At 45.9% G+C, this 12,482-nt stretch overlaps 1 protein-coding gene across 2 annotated transcripts in view; it reads right to left on the reverse strand.

Moving 5' to 3' along the window:
- Window positions 1–12,482, reverse strand: part of KRCC1 (lysine rich coiled-coil 1) — a 29,068-nt gene continuing 16,586 nt past the window's right edge. For both annotated transcript variants that reach the window (XM_029083457.2, XM_029083459.2), the window contains exons 2-7: window positions 11,908–12,014; window positions 11,129–11,236; window positions 10,867–11,041; window positions 8,884–9,174; window positions 4,165–4,264; window positions 1–1,260 (exon numbers count right to left, since the gene is read on the reverse strand). In XM_029083457.2, the coding sequence (XP_028939290.2) occupies window positions 477–1,260; window positions 4,165–4,264; window positions 8,884–9,174; window positions 10,867–11,041; window positions 11,129–11,236; window positions 11,908–12,014 (1,565 nt within the window). In that variant the 3' untranslated portion in view covers window positions 1–476. The remainder of the gene's footprint in view (window positions 1,261–4,164; window positions 4,265–8,883; window positions 9,175–10,866; window positions 11,042–11,128; window positions 11,237–11,907; window positions 12,015–12,482) is intronic.

Below are 12,482 nucleotides of genomic sequence, written 5' to 3' on the forward strand. Positions count from 1 at the left end.
GAAACTTAGAGCTCTTTAATATCAAAATTTCCTGAATGTAAATTAAATCAGGGTCAGGACTAGGAGAGACCATATTTAACAATTTTATACTTGTACAAATACAATATGAAAGACCACTGCTTTTCTCTACTTTCGGATCTGGAAAGCACATTACAAATAAGTAAAGAAATGAAACTTAAATTACTTCATATTTTCCTTAAAACAAAGAGAACAACCCACCATGAAGTAAATCTATCAGTATTCTGGGATCTCCTTTAAATATATGGTATACCAAGGGTAAGAAATTTCAGTATCAATGACACGTTGGGAAGAAAAATAGAGCTAACTCAGGTAGCATTTTTGGAGGCAATAATGTGTTTTGGTGAAATGGATCCAAAGTGCAACCATAAGGTCCTTCTCCATTTTAGAGGGGGTTTAGGAGATGTTTCAAACTGCATACTCAATCATTCCCCTGGGTCAAATTAGAAAAAGCAGCTTCAAAATCCGAGTATGGATTCATCCCAAAGCATCTCCTCTTCTGTTCGTCCTTCCGTGGTTTCCTTCTTTTTATCTCTTCTGTGTTTTCGGTCCCCTTTGTCCGTAGATACTTCTTGGTTTCTTTTTCCCTTCCTGTGTTTTGACTTTTCTCCATCGACAGAGTCTGTCTCTGTCCTCCTCTTCCTCATCTTATGGTGATCCTTGCCTGGATCTCCTCTCTCGGCGAGCATTTTCCTTTTCTGCTTGGGGAGCGCATCGCTTTCCTTCTCTTCTCCCTCCTCTCGATGCCTTTTCCTTTCGTGGTGTTCCCGTTGGAACTTCTGTCCTACTCGGTAGGAACTGGAGCGGTTGTCCAAAGAGATATGGATAGCGTCCTCCGATTTTAGGCCCGAGGGGCCACAAGTGTCTTCGTGGTGAGGGGGCCGGGCCTTCAAAGAGTCCTTGCTGAATTGACACTGGGTCAGGGATTCAAGTCTTAACTGGTTGTCCTGACCCGCTGACCGATGAGGTGGGCGGTTCTCAACCGTACGGTATAGGGTGCAGGCTTCCGGAAAGGCCTCAAAACGCTCGAACGGGAGTGTCCGATCAAACCCGCCATCTTCATGCCCGCTGAAGCCCTCCTCCTCATATTCATAGCTTTCCAACTCCTCCACCGCTTTCCTAAAATAAGTGTTTGGTTCTAGCCCTCGGGCTTTCTGTACCTTAATGTAATCAGCAAGTTCGTCTTGGAAGGAGTCATAGGTTTGCTTTGAATTCTTCATTAGGTTGACAACCAGGGTTTCTCTGAAACAGAGGAGAAAGGTTCTGGTTACCAAATTAGGCTGTACTGAAAGGGTTTTTTTTGACATACGGTGCAAGAAGCCAGGCTTCAGGAATCTAAAATATAAAATACAAGAACATACAGGACCGATAGGTAGACTGTAACAGGAATAAACACCCACCAAACCCAGTTCTCCAACAGTTGGCATTATCAAAAACACCCACCAGAGTCTAGGTTGGAAATGGCCCGTGGCTTAGTGGATAGAGCACAGCCCTGGGAGACACAAGGGCCTGGGTTCTAATTCTGGCTCTGTCACTTGTCTGCTGGGTGACCTTTGGCAGGTCACTTCACTTCTCTGTGCCTCATTTTCTTCATCTGTAAAATGGGGATAAGAGTGTGAGATCTCTGTGGGCCAGGGACTGTAACCTGATTGACTTGTATTTACCCCAGTGCTTAGAACAGCGTCTGACACAGAAAGTGCTTAACAACTACCATTATTATTATGGTGGTGGTAATTATTTTGGACATGGCTGACCCCACCTTTCTGGGGTCAAGTCTAGATACAAAAGGGATTGGTTGGAATAGGTGAGGAGCACCAGAATTGTGTTGCCCGGTTTGAATTTCCCTATGTAGTTCAAAAACTGAGCAATCAACTCTTCAGATACCTTCTCTGGGTTGAGTCCCTATGACAGGTGAATCAGATTTTGGGGTCAGCTACATTCCCTTGACTTCCTCCTTGGCTCCAAGGACAGATTCTTTCATCTTCACATTCCTCAATTTCCCCTCCCGTAACTGCTATGACGTTTACCACAAGCGGGGTTAAGAGGCTCGAGGAGGGTTGGATGAAACAAAATCTATTTCACAGACCGGTCAAATGAATATGCTTAGGAACCAGTGATGGATGTTGAACAAAAACCAAGACTGTCAGTTTTCAGTTGGGATGCCAATGAATTTGTTAGCGGAGTTGTGTTGGTGGTGAAAACCTTATGAGTTGAACACCTTCCACGTTTCCAGTAGGACGGCTGGGACTGAGGACTCCAAAGTCACTGCTGACGCAGAACTACTGGCTGTATCTCCACAAGAAAAAAGGACTTGAGTGTGACTAAAATAGTGCTCAGGAAATTTCAGTTCCCAAGCTTTTAAAACCTGAAAGACCAGCTAGGGAAACATCTGCTGAGAAGCGGGAAATAAACAGAAAATGCTTGCATTTTTAAGAAACCCAGCTTCTCCACATTGCAAATGAAACACGAGAGCACTGTGGCCCATCAATTTTACATAAAGTGTTGCCGTTTTACGAGATATGTGCCGTCTCCTGTCATGACAAGACAGTTAATCCATCTTAAAGTGTCTCGTCTTAGTTATCCACAGATCTCTCCGATGAACATTTTACGCACTGCGATCTGAAGCGCATTGCTGAGGCTATGTGCGTGTCGGTAATTTATCTGTGTTAATGTCTGTCTCCCCATCTAGACTGTAAGCTTCTTGTGGACAGGGAACGTTGTCTACCGACCCTGTTGTACTGTACTCTCCCAAGTGCTTAGTGGTGTGCTCTGCACACAGTAAGTGCTCAATAAATGCTATCGATTGATTGAGGCTCCATCTGGGGAAGTGCAAACCTTCCCGTTTCTCAGGTGGCAGCTATTGCAGGGAAACCCAGAGAACCAGTCACTTTCTGAAACCCAATGCAAGTGCCAATTGGTTCCACTGGACTTTTTTTTTTTTTTTTAAGGAATTCGTTAAGTGCTTACTGTGTTCCAGGCACCGTACTAAGCACTGGGGTAGATACAGGTTAATCGGCTTGGACAACATCCATGCCCCTCTTGGGACTCACCGCCTCAATCTCCATTTTGCAGATGAGGTAACTGAGGCCCAGACAAGTTAAGTGATTTATCCAAGGTCACACAGCACACAAGTGGCTCTGTTGCTGTTTCTCTTTGGAATTCCTGGAAGCCTTCTTTAGTTTGAGACCCAACCTGCCTGGGAGTCCTCTGGATAGGGTCGGAGGCTCCGGAGTCACTTCCGAGCCTAGTGCTAACGGGTCCGAGCACAGGGTCCACGAGCTTCCCAGATGGCTATTACTTTCCTGGCCTACCTCAGTTGGTAATTTGCCAGACCCCGCTGTATTGAGTGTGTGTGGGGGGGGTCAAAATGTTATGCAACTGTTAAGTACCACTTCTATCTCTAAACCCATCTCCAATACTAGACCCCAGGGAATCTTTTGAACAGAACTGGATAGTTAGGGCTATAAGGCCTAAGTTCTATTTTGTCTCCCAAACTAGGCCATCGGGCTGCTGGAATATGAGGAGCTGCTGTGAGCAGCCTTTTTTGCATTCTCCTTTTTTTTATGGTATTTGTTAAGCGCTTTCTGGGTACCAAGCACTGTACTAAGCGGTGGGGTAGATACAAGGTAATGAGGTTGGACACAGTCCTTGTCCCACGTGGAGCTCACAGTCTTAATCCCCATTTTATAGTTGAGGAAACTGAAGATAGAGAAGCGAAGTGATTTGACTAAGGTCACATAGCAGACAAATGGTGGAGTCAGAATTAGAACCCGGGTCTTTCTGATTCCCAGGTCGATGCTCTATCCCCTAGTCTACGCTCCTTCTCTTGGATGGCATCTGTCTTTTGCTTCTGGAGATTTAGGCTCTTTGCAGCTCCAAAAGCCTCACGTCTTTCTTATGTCTTTCTACCACCTGAGGGTTGTTAGAAAGTTGGTTAAATGAATTAAGTTTTGGAGAAATTGTGATAAAATCATGGACGATGTTGATGCAGTCTCTGAGTTACAGAAGGTCTTGCCCCCGCCTAGCAATCGAAGAAGGGAAAATAATATTCGCAGGGAAGCTAAATTGGTGAGCACGATGAAAATTTCTGAGGATCAAACGGTCCAAAGAAAATGGCACAGGAACAATTTGGGCAAAGTGGCTTACTTAATCTGATGCTTATTTCCTTGCAAATGGGCCTGGTACATTTCCATAGATGTGAGGGTAATACTACAAATGGGACATACGTAGTAACCCACGCCAAGGGCTGAAAGAGAGAGAAGAGACTGTCAGAATAGACACAAATGCCATCATAAAAATAATTGTGGTATTCGTTAAGCGAAAGCAGCGTGGCTTAGTGGATAGAGTATGGCCCTGGGAGTCAGAAGGACCTGTGTTCTAATGCCGGCTCCACCCGCTGTGTGACCCGGAGCACGTCATTTAATTTCTCTGGGCCTCAGTTACCTCATCTGTAAAATAGGGATTAAGAATGTGAGCCCCATGTGGGGCAGGGATTGTGTGGACACACTCCAACCTGACTGACTTATATCTACCCCAACGCTTAGGGCAGTGTTTGGCACACAGCAAGTGCTTAATGAGTCCTGTAAATATTATTATAATATGTGTCAAGCACTGTACTAAGCACTAGGGTAGCTACAAGGTTATAGGTTGCCCCACGTGGGGCTCACAGTCTCAATGCTCATTTTACTGATGAGGTAACTGAGGCACAGAGAAGTGAAGTGACTTGCCCAAAGTCACACAGCTGACACGGGTCTGACTCCCAAACCCGTGCTCTTTCATTCATTCAATCCTATTTATTGAGCGCTTACTGTGTGCAGAGCACTGTACTACGCGCTTGGAAAGTACAATTCAGCAACAGAATGGGCTCACAGTCTAGAAGCGGGGAGACAGACATCAAAACAAGTAAAGAGGCATCAATAGTATCAATATAAATAAATAGAATTATATATATAGATATCAAAACAAGTAAACAGGCATTAATGAAAATAAATAGAATTATAGATATGTATATATATACACAAGTGCTGTGGGGCGGGGAGGAGAGGTAGAGCAGAGGGAGCGGGTCGGGGAGATGGGGAGGGGAGGAGGAGCAGAGGAAAAGGGGGGCTTAGTCTGGGAAGGCCTCCTGGAGGAGATGAGCCTTCAGTAGGGCTTTGAAGGGAGGAGATGTGATTGATGGATTTAAGGAGGAAGGGTATTCCAGGCCAGAGGTAGGACGTGGGCCAGGGGTCGACGGTGCGACAGGCGAGGACGAGGCCCAGCGAGAAGGTTAGCGGCCCCAGAGGAGCGGAGTGTACGGGGTGGGATGTAGAACTAGGGAAGGGAGGTGAGGAAGGAGGGGGTGAGGTGACGGAGAGCTCTGAAGCCAAGAGGGAGGAGTTTTTGTCTCGTATGGAGGTTGATGGGCAACCGCTGGAGATTTTTGAGGAGTGGGGTGACATGGCCAGAGCGTTTCTGTAGAGAGATCATCCGGGCAGCAGAGTGAAGTATGGACTGAAGTGAGGAGAGACAGGAGGTTGGGAGGTCAGAAAAGAGGCTGATGCGGTCAACCAGTCGGGGTAGGATGAGCGGTTTGGATGGAGAGGAAAGGGCGGATCTTGGCGATGTTTACTCCTTCCCTTAGTAGCCTTTATACACCACCCTAATCCTCTCGAACCCCTTTCTCTCATTTTTCCTTCCCTGCTAGGTCTTTCTTACCCACGAAAGCCTTATTTTGCCCTCAGCACTTGGGGGGAAGATGAGGGAGATGTGAATAGAATGAATGTCAGTAAAAATAATAAGAATGATGGTGTTTAAGTGGTTACTACGTGTGTACTAAGCACTGAGGTGGAAACAAGCAAATTGGGTTGGACACAGTCCCTGTCCCACATGGGGCTCAGAGTTCCATTTTCCAGATGAGGGAACTGAGGGTCAGAGAAGTGAAGTGACTTGCCCTAGGTCACACAGCAGATGAGTGGCGGAGCCGGAATTAGAACCCAGGTCCTTCTAACTCCCAAGCCCGTGCTCTATCCACTAAGGCCATGCTCCTTCTCTAGTAGTAGTAGTCATTCATTCAATAGCATTTATTGAGCGCTTACTATGTGCAGAGCACCGTACTAAGCGCTTGGGATAGAGACGATCCCTACCCAATGACGGGCTCACAGCCTAAACAGCGTGGCTCAGTGGAAAGAGCCCGGGCCTGGGAGTCAGAGGTCATGGGTTCTAATCCCAGCTCCGCCACTTGTCAGCTGCGTGACTTTGGGCAAGTCACTTCTCTGTGCCTCAGTTCCCTCATCTGTAAAATGGGGGTCAAGACTGTGAGCCCCACGTGGGACAACCTCTCACTCTAGGCTTCGAGGCTCTCCATCACCTCGCCCCTTCCTACCTCTCCTCCCTTCTCTCTTTCCACCGCCCACCTCCTCACCGTCCCCCGTTCTCGCCCATCCCGCCGTCGACCCCCGGGCCACGTCCTCCCGCGGTCCCGGAACGCCCTCCCTCCTCACCTCCTCCAAACTCATTCTCTTCCCCTCTTCAAAACCCTACTTACAGCTCACCTCCTCCAAGAGGCCTTCCCAGACTGAGCTCCCCCCTTTTTCCCTCTGCTCCCTCTACCCCCCTTCACCTCTCCTCAGCTAAACCCTCTTCTCCCCCCTTTCCCTCTGCTCCTCCCCCTCTCCCTTCCCCTCCCCTCAGCACCGTACTCGTCCGCTCAACTGACTATATCTTCATCACCCTATTTATTTCGTTGATGAGATGTACATCACCCTGATTCTATTTATCTGCTATTGTTTTAATGAGATGTTCTTCCCCTCGATTCTATTTATTGCCGTTGTTCTCGTCTGTCCGTCTCCCCCGATTAGACCGTGAGCCCGTCAAAGGGCAGGGACTGTCTCTATCCGTTACCGATTTGTCCATTCCAAGCGCTTAGTACAGTGCTCAGCACATAGCAAGCCCTCAATAAATACCATTGAATGAGCGAATAACCTGATACCTTGTATCCCCCAGCGCTTAGAACAGTACTTTGCCCATAGTAAGCACTTCACAAATGCCATCATTATTATTAGTAGAAGTAAAAGTGTGTATTAAGCACTTACTGTGTACAGAACACTGGAGTAGGCACTGGGAAAGTGTATATTGGTATACCCTGCCCTTCGAAGAACCCACAACTATGAATAAATCTCTGCTCCTCTAGACTGTAAGCTTGTGGTGGGCAGGGAGCCTTTCTACCAACTCTGTTGTACTGTACTCCCCCAGCGCTTAGTGTAGTGCTCTGCACCCAGTACGTACTAAATAAACACCGCTGACTGGTTAAAATGGGATGGGTGAGTGGAGGGAGGACTGGAGACAGACCCATTAGGAGCAGTGAAACGGAAACCAGCATAAGGGACAAGGACAAAAAGGCAATACCCAAAATAATAAAGGAAACTCCCCCTCCGGCCCACCTTCCTTAGTGAGTCACTGAGCTGAGACTGTTTGGGAGGTCAGATGACAAACACAACAGAAACAAACCAACCTTCACGAAAACAAGCAAACTCAGACGAAACCAGGAGTCCAAAGAGAGGCCTGCTCAGTGTCCACAATGGGGAGAGCTTGTCCAGCTCTACATGCCGACCCCTTTGATTCTGGGGCTCAGACTGAGTTAGCCGGGGAGGGGCTCCGGCCGGCCCGCCCCAGTCTCCCGCCCCTTGAACCCCCTCCTCCTAGTTGTCACCTTATCCCCACCTGTGTTATCACCTTATTCTCCAGGTCTTCTTGTCGAAATGTCCAAATAAGGGTGCATCCCCCACTCCCTCTCTCCATGAAGATGAGACCTATATAAAAGTGTTTTTCCCCCAGATGTGTTTGGGAGGACTCCGGTCTTTGTAGCTTGATTTCCTGCCGGCACTTAGGTCCTTCTTTGACTCCTTTTCTAAGCTCGACCATTGCTTTTTTATTTATTATAACTGTAACTTCTTTATTATATCTGTGATTCATTACATCTGCACTTAGGTCCTTCTTTGACTCCTTTTCTAAACTCGAGCAGTGCTCTTTTATTTATTATAACTGTAATTCTTTATTATATCCGTGATTCGTTATATCTGCACTTAGGTCCTTCTTTGACTCCTTTTCTAATCTCGACCAGTGCTCTTTTATTTATTATAACTGTAACTTCTTTATTATATCCGTGATTCATTATATCTGCACTTAGGTCCTTCTTTGACTCCTTTTCTAAGCTCGACCAGTGCTCTTTTATTATAACTGTAACTTCTTTATTATATCCGTGATTCATTATATCTGCAATTTATTTCTATTAACGTCTGCTTCCCCCTCTAGACTGTAAACTCGTTGTGGGCAGAGAATGTGCCTGTTTATTGTTATTTTGTAATAATAATAATAATAATAACGTTGGTATTTGTTAAGCACTTATTACGTGCTAAGCACCGTTCTAAGCGCTGGGGTAGATACAAGATAAGCAGGCTGTCCCACGTGGGGCTCACAGTCTTAATCTCCATTTTACAGATGAGGTAACTGAGGCACAAAGAAACGAAGTGGTTTGGCCAAGGTCACACAGCAGTCAGGTGGTGGAGGCGGGATTAGAACCCACATCCTCTGACTCCTAAGCCTCTGACTCTTCCATTAAGCCACGCTGCTTCTCTTGTACTCTCCCAAGGGCTTAGTATAGTGCTCTGCACACAGTAAGCATCCAGTAAATGCTATTGAATGAATAAATGCACCGATATCGATGTACAAACTCTCAGCGAACCCCCATGTGGACAGGCACTGTGTCCAACCCGATTTGCTTAGTACAGTGCCTGGCACTTGGTAAGCACTTAACAAATATCATCATAATAATAATTATTATTCAATATTATTATTCAAGAGGGTGTCCCAGAAAAGGCTTGTTACCGTTGGCACTGGACTCTTCGGGAAGAGCCCCGGGCCCTATTTCTTCCATCATCTTCTTCCGGGCCTCGTTCCTTTTGTGCTTTTTCCCAACGTAGTGCTGTTGGGCCATTAACGGACTGTTAAATGACGCTGAGCAGAGCTCGCAGTTTTTCTCTGGATCATTCGAATCCAAAGTATTGGTGGAGGGGGATGAGGGCGAGGGGGAGGTCTCTTCAGAAGTCACATCCAGAGAAGGCCGCTCAGGTTTGGGTTCTTGGGATTCCGGCGTAGCCGACGGCATAGCGGTCGGATCTAGTGAAACAAAAACGAAGGACGTTTTTCAGGTGAGGAGCATCTATTCGACTGTCTGGCTCACGCATTAGACTGTAGACTCTAGACTGTAAGCTTGTTGTGGGCAGCAACGCTCTGTTGTAGGGCACTCTCCCGAGTGCCTAGTGATCTGCGCACAGTAAGTGCTCAATACACACGACTGATTAACTAAAGCACCAGGTAAGCTTACAGTTGAAAAGCAAACTACAAAGAAAAAAATGCTAATCATAGAAGAAGCCGAAAGGAGTAGTTAAAATCAACAAATCGAGAAGCTAACAGGCTTTTAAAAACCACACCGTTTTACAGGCCCTGGTAGAATGTGTGCCACAGAACGCAAAAGCGAGGCAACCGGATGGAAACCCTGCGTGGCTAATGGACAGGGGAAAAGAGGTCACTAGATTGTCCTTAACTGGAAAATTTATCCAAGTGAAGAGAATGGCGAAGTCTAGAAAGAGTGACAGGTTATGGGCAGATAAGGAATCTGGTGGGCCAAAATGGAATTTGAAGAACACCTGGCAAGGGAAACCAAAGGTAACAATCACGAGGGAAGGACAGTAGCATCGGATGGGTGGAAACCTCTAATTTGGTTCTGTTTCAGACTGGGGAGGGGAGGCATCTTAGCCCAGGCCAGCCATGTTTTCTTAGAGAAACACTTCACTTCAGAGAAAAACACCTTCTTTCACTTTGTATATTAAACAAGCAGCCCCACAAAGTGGGGGTGGAGGTCATAAAACAAAGCAGCGGGGCGTAGTGGAAAGAGCACGGGCTTTGGAGTCAGGGCTCATGAGTTCAAATCCCAGCTCTGCCACTTGTCAGCTGTGTGACTGTGGGCAAGTCACTTAACTTCTCTGTGCCTCAGTTCCCTCATCTGTAAAATGGGGATTAAGACTGTGAGCCCCATGTGGGACAACCTGATTCCCTTGTGTCTACCCCAGCGCTTAGAACAGTGCTCGGCACATAGTAAGTGCTTAACAAATACCACCATTATTATTATTATCTCTAAATTCACTGGGGAGGGATCAGACGAATGGCCTAGTGGAAAGAGAATGATCCTGGGTTCTAATCCCAAGTCTGCTACTTGTCTGCCGTGCGACTTTGGGCAAGACGCTGCACTTCTCTGGGCCTGTTTCTTCATCTGTAAAATGGGGATTAAGAGCCCCATGTGGGACAGGGACTGTGTCCAACCTGATTTGCTTGTATCTACCTCAGTGCTTATTACAGTGTCTGGCACCTAGTAAGCACTTAACAAATGTGACCATTATTAACATTATTATTTGAAGAGCAAGCATGGTCTGTCCACTGGGAAGAGCAGGGTCCTGAGAGTCGGTGGTCCTGGGTTCTTATCCTGCTTCTGCCCCTTGCCTGTTGTCTCACCTTGGGTATTTTGGTGCCTCAGTTTCCTCATCTGTAAAATAGGGATTCAATACCTGTCTCCTATGTAGGTAGTGAGTCTTGTGTAGGATAGGGACTATGTCTAACCTGATGCCCTGTTTGTACAAGGGCTTGGCACATGGTAAGCACTTAAAGACCACAGTTATATATTACTCTCAAAGCAATTCTCTACCAAAATAATGAACAGCTCCAGGATTCTGGAGGGAATCTGGCAAAATGACTGAAAAGGAGTGAAACGAATGGTCATTGGGATGGGGATTACTAAGTAAATGGGGGTCTTACCCTTATTTGGCTGAGAATTCAGTGGAGACGTCTGAGCTTGATCACCTGATAAATGCTTCAGCTTTCTGGCATGGATTTTTCCCACATAGTGAGACTGAGCAACAACAGGGGAACTAAAAATCATGTTGCAGAGATCACAAAACTTGTTTGTGTCCACTACTCCATTCCCATCCATCTGAAATCAAAGACAATCTCACTTATAAAAAAAGTTCAACAACTCTTGAATGTATTTAATGTCTCAGTATCAAGGTGAAACGCTTACCTGAAAATTCAAAGCATCAGTCATCAATTTCTTGTCAGGCATTTCTGCGTCCTTTTGATCCCCCCGCATTTGAAAATAAAGTCGAACTTTTTGAGCATGTTTTTTACCCTGAAAAGAGAGCAGAGAAACAATCCTTCTGAGTGAAACCACCATAGATCAATCTCCACAAACTAAAGGATTAAACAGCCTTATGTGTTACAGAACTCAGCCCTTTTCTGGTTTTCCATTGAAATTTAATTTAACCATTCATCGGTATGAATATTGAATGCTTACTTTGTGCAAAGCTTTGTACTGGGGGCTGGGAAGTGTACACGAAAAATTGGAAATTAAAAGCCAATGTATGAACTGAAAGAACTGTGCCAACTATAAATTCCTTAAAGACTGGGCACAAGTCTTTCATTTCTGTGGATCCAAATGCCTAGTACAAGGCTGTGCATCCAGGAAAGGCTCACTGAGAAGCAGCGTTGGCCTAGTGGATAGAGCACAGGCCTGGGACTCAGAAGGACCCGGGTTTTAATCCCAGCTCCGCCACTGTCTGCTGTGTGACCTTGGGCAAGTCATTTCACTACTCTGGGCCTCAGTTTCCTCATCTGTAATATCGGGATTAGGACAGTGAGCCCCATGTGGGACACGGACTGTGTCCAACTTGATAAATTTGTATCTACCCCAGTGCCTGACATATAGAAAGCACTTAACAAATACCATTTTTAAAAAGGGAGCATCAACATAAAAACCAACCAACCAGCAGGAGGACCTCAGGACCTTTGCTTTCTCCTCACCTCATAATGAGAAATCCTTTGAGACTCAAACTGCAGCACTGCCCCACACACTTTGCAGAAGTTGTCTGTAAAAAGGGGGCTACTTTTCTGTCCATCCGAAACAGACTCTAAAGAGCAAAGAGATCGGAAAATTCAGTCTTATCTTAATGATTCCCAAGAGATGGTTTCCTTTCCCCGCCACTTGCTATTTCTAAATATTTCCTCAAATCAGGTTGTAAAAAACACCCAATAAGTTGTTTTTACCCATTTTTTTAAACCCATTTTACCCTCCAATTTTCTGGAAATCGGCATTTCCACATTCCATTCTCTGTCTTCTGGAAAACCTATCATTTCAGGCTTAGCATAGCTAGCTTTCTTGATAAAATGGAAAGTATTAGAAAAGCAAAAGCGTTGGGCTATCGAGGGGATTAGGTCTGCAGAGGCATTTATAACAGTACTGAAAGGCATCCACAAGGATCTGGTCTATTAGCGAATCCCCAATGCACCCTTGAGAAAGAGTAATGCTAGGAGAGAAGATTTGTAAGCTCTCTGTGGGTAGGGATTGTGTTTATCAACTTTTATATTGAACACTCCCC

The sequence above is a fragment of the Ornithorhynchus anatinus genome, chromosome 18 (assembly GCF_004115215.2).
Source record: "Ornithorhynchus anatinus isolate Pmale09 chromosome 18, mOrnAna1.pri.v4, whole genome shotgun sequence".
Taxonomy (NCBI): Eukaryota; Metazoa; Chordata; class Mammalia; order Monotremata; family Ornithorhynchidae; genus Ornithorhynchus; species Ornithorhynchus anatinus.